This window comes from Formica exsecta, unplaced genomic scaffold (assembly GCF_003651465.1).
Source record: "Formica exsecta isolate Colony F162 unplaced genomic scaffold, ASM365146v1 scaffold405, whole genome shotgun sequence".
NCBI classification, from domain to species: Eukaryota; Metazoa; Arthropoda; class Insecta; order Hymenoptera; family Formicidae; genus Formica; species Formica exsecta.
This window is the reverse complement of record NW_021851290.1, coordinates 92674-95808: the sequence shown is the minus strand read 5'-3', so window position 1 is coordinate 95808 and position 3135 is coordinate 92674. Positions and strand designations below refer to the sequence as shown.

Below are 3135 nucleotides of genomic sequence, written 5' to 3'. Positions count from 1 at the left end.
TAAAAGAGTGTTAATCATTTACGTCGCGGTACGCGAGTGCCGTTTGTGTCGCGCGTGTTTGAGTATTATCGAAGTCGACGCGCGGACGCAACAATATATAGAATTCTTTCAATAAAAATGTTTTGAACATGTTGATTTCATAATATAAATTATAATTGCTCTGTTCGGAAATCGATCTCGACGAGATCGCCCGAAACTTTAGAAACGCTCAGAGATGAGCGAGAAGCGGTGTGTAAGGCGAATCCGTAGATCCGCTGGAGGATAAGGAGATGTTTAGAAAAGACTCGAGTGCAGATGGGTGAAGTTGGCCCCCCAATATTAGAAAAAATTAAGTTTTTTTATACGATTCGATTGCACATTGTTTGCACATGATTGCACATTTTTTATATTTGTTTGCACACCTCTAGTAAAAAAGTTATCAAAAAAAAAAATTTTGGGGGGGCCAACTTCACATTAGCCCCCCAATTTTTACAAAAATGATTTTCAATAGACCTAATCAATAGATTTTCGTTTGCACATTTTAAAACAATTTGAATTTTCGTTTGCACATCTCTAGAAAAAGAGTTATTCGCAAAAAACTTTTGAAGGAGCCAACCTTACGTTAGCCTCCCAAATTTTATAAAAATGGTTTTTAATAAGCTTAATTCGTAGATTTTCGTTTGCACATTTCAAATTAATTTGAATGTTTGTTTGCACATCTTTAGAAAAAAAGTTATTTAAAAAAATAACTTTGGGGGGCTATCTTCACATTTAAAACAATTCAAATTTGGCGAAAATTCTTTCGTAATAAGCTTAATTCGTAGATTTTCGTTTGCACATTTCAAATTAATTTGAATGTTTGTTTGCACATCTTTAGAAAAAAAGTTATTTAAAAAAATAACTTTGGGGGGCTATCTTCACATTTAAAACAATTCAAATTTGGCGAAAATTCTTTCGTAATAAGCTTAATTCGTAGATTTTCGTTTGCACATTTCAAATTAATTTGAATTTTTGTTAGCACACCTCTAGAAAAAAAGTTATTTAAAAAAATAACTTTGGGGGGCTATCTTCACATTTAAAACAATTCAAATTTGGCGAAAATCCTTTCGTAATAAGCTTAATTCGTAGATTTTCGTTTGCACATTTCAAATTAATTTGAATTTTTGTTGGCACATCTCTAGAAAAAAAGTTATTTAAAAAAATAACTTTAGGGGGCTATCTTCACATTTAAAACAATTCAAATTTGGCGAAAATCTTTTCGTAAGCTTAATTCTTCGTAGATTTTCGTTTGCAAAACAATTCAAATTTGGCGAAAATCTTTTCGTAATAAGCTTAATTCGTAGATTTTCTTTTGCACATTTCAAATCAATTTGAATTTTCGTTTGCACATCTCTAGAAAAAAAGTTATTTAAAAAAAAAACTTTTGAAGGAGCCAACCTTACGTTAGCCTCCCAAAATTTATAAAAATGGTTTTCAATCAACCTAATTAATAGATTTTCGTTTGCACATTTCAAATCAATTTGAATTTTCGTTTGCACATCTCTAGAAAAAAAGTTATTTAAAAAAATAACTTTGGGGGGCTATCTTCACATTTAAAACAATTCAAATTTGGCAAAAATTCTTTCGTAATAAGCTTAATTCGTAGATTTTCGTTTGCACATATCAAATCAATTTGAATTTTCATTTGTACATCTCTAGAAAAAAAGTTATTTAAAAAAATAACTTTGGGGGGCTATCTTCACATTTAAAACAATTCAAATTTGGCAAAAATTCTTTCGTAATAAGCTTAATTCGTAGATTTTCGTTTGCAAATTTCAAATTAATTTGAATTTTTGTTTGCACATCTCTAGGAGAAACCCAGACAGCACAAACCTCAGAAAGATATCTTCAAGAATTCTTTTTTAAGACGACTCTTAGAGCTGCGAATAAGATTTCTTACAGACGTCAATTTAAAGAAGTCTGAGATAAGAACTCTTTAAGTTATCTTGTGTAAGAAATCAATTTCTGGACGTCTAAAAGAAGTCTTTTTTCTGTCATCAAAAAGACTTCTTAATTCAGACTACAATATGTTATCTCAGTTATGACAAGTTTTAGATTTACTTCACGCATGCGCATCATAACGATTTAGTGTAATCTAACCTACAATTAAAATTTAATTACAAGAGTACAAGTTGACAACTATTATCCTAATTTATTTAATCAATAATTGATAAGTAATTAATAACTATTTATTGATATAAAAAGTATTGTGAAGATTCATTACATTATTATTAATTTTAAATAAGAGAAGTTATCTTTACCCATCATTGGGTTATGTTAATCCAATGTTATAGGGTTAGCGTAACTTCAGTGTAGTATTTGAAGGCTAAATGAGTGAAATATTATAATATATAAGGTATTATATTTGATTAATTATTACATATATCACAAATGTTAATAAACACACACACACACACTGTTATTTTTTTATAATCTTCAAAACATATATTCATTAAATTTTACAGGTAAACTGTATTTTTATACAAAAAATGTCCAAAAGAAAATCATTTAACAACTTGTCCAAGAGTCAAAAAAATAGAAGAATAAAAAAAGGGTATGACTCATTATTGGAGATGCCTGGTGGTCCAAGTTGTGACGCTGAAAAAATAACTGTGAAGAAGGTGATAAAATCAGAAACTGATGGGGAATATGCGGATAATGTGAAATCATTAAATAATTTACAAGCCACTCCAATAAGTGAAAATTATTGTCATGTAGTCAGCTCAGTGGAATCAGATGTTAATGAAGAAACTTCAACAGAAAATAATACTTCAACAGATAATGAATTGTATGACATTCCAGAAAGTGAGAAAACAGTTGACTGGAAAGAACAGATGGCACAATGGATTTGCCATAATAATGTAACTCATACAGCAGCAAGAGCTTTATTAAAGATTCTTCGTAATAATGTTCAATCAGTTCAGCAGTTAAGAGAACTTCCAAAAGATCCACAAACTTTACTCAATACACCTAGGAGTACTGTGATTCGTTCCGTTCCACCTGGAGAATATTTCCATTATGGCTTACAAAAAGGATTAATTGATCAACTAAAAACAGTTGGCGTCAATAAAATCTCTGAAAATATCCAAATAAACGTACATATTGATGGATTACCAA

At 29.9% G+C, this 3135-nt stretch overlaps 1 protein-coding gene across 1 annotated transcript in view; it reads left to right on the top strand.

Moving 5' to 3' along the window:
- Nucleotides 1–2386: 2386 nt before the first annotated feature.
- The window catches only part of LOC115240093, a 1161-nt gene continuing 412 nt past the window's right edge, over nt 2387–3135 (top strand). The window contains exon 1 of the mRNA XM_029815061.1: nt 2387–3113. Within this exon, the coding sequence (XP_029670921.1) occupies nt 2508–3113 (606 nt within the window). The 5' untranslated portion in view covers nt 2387–2507. The remainder of the gene's footprint in view (nt 3114–3135) is intronic.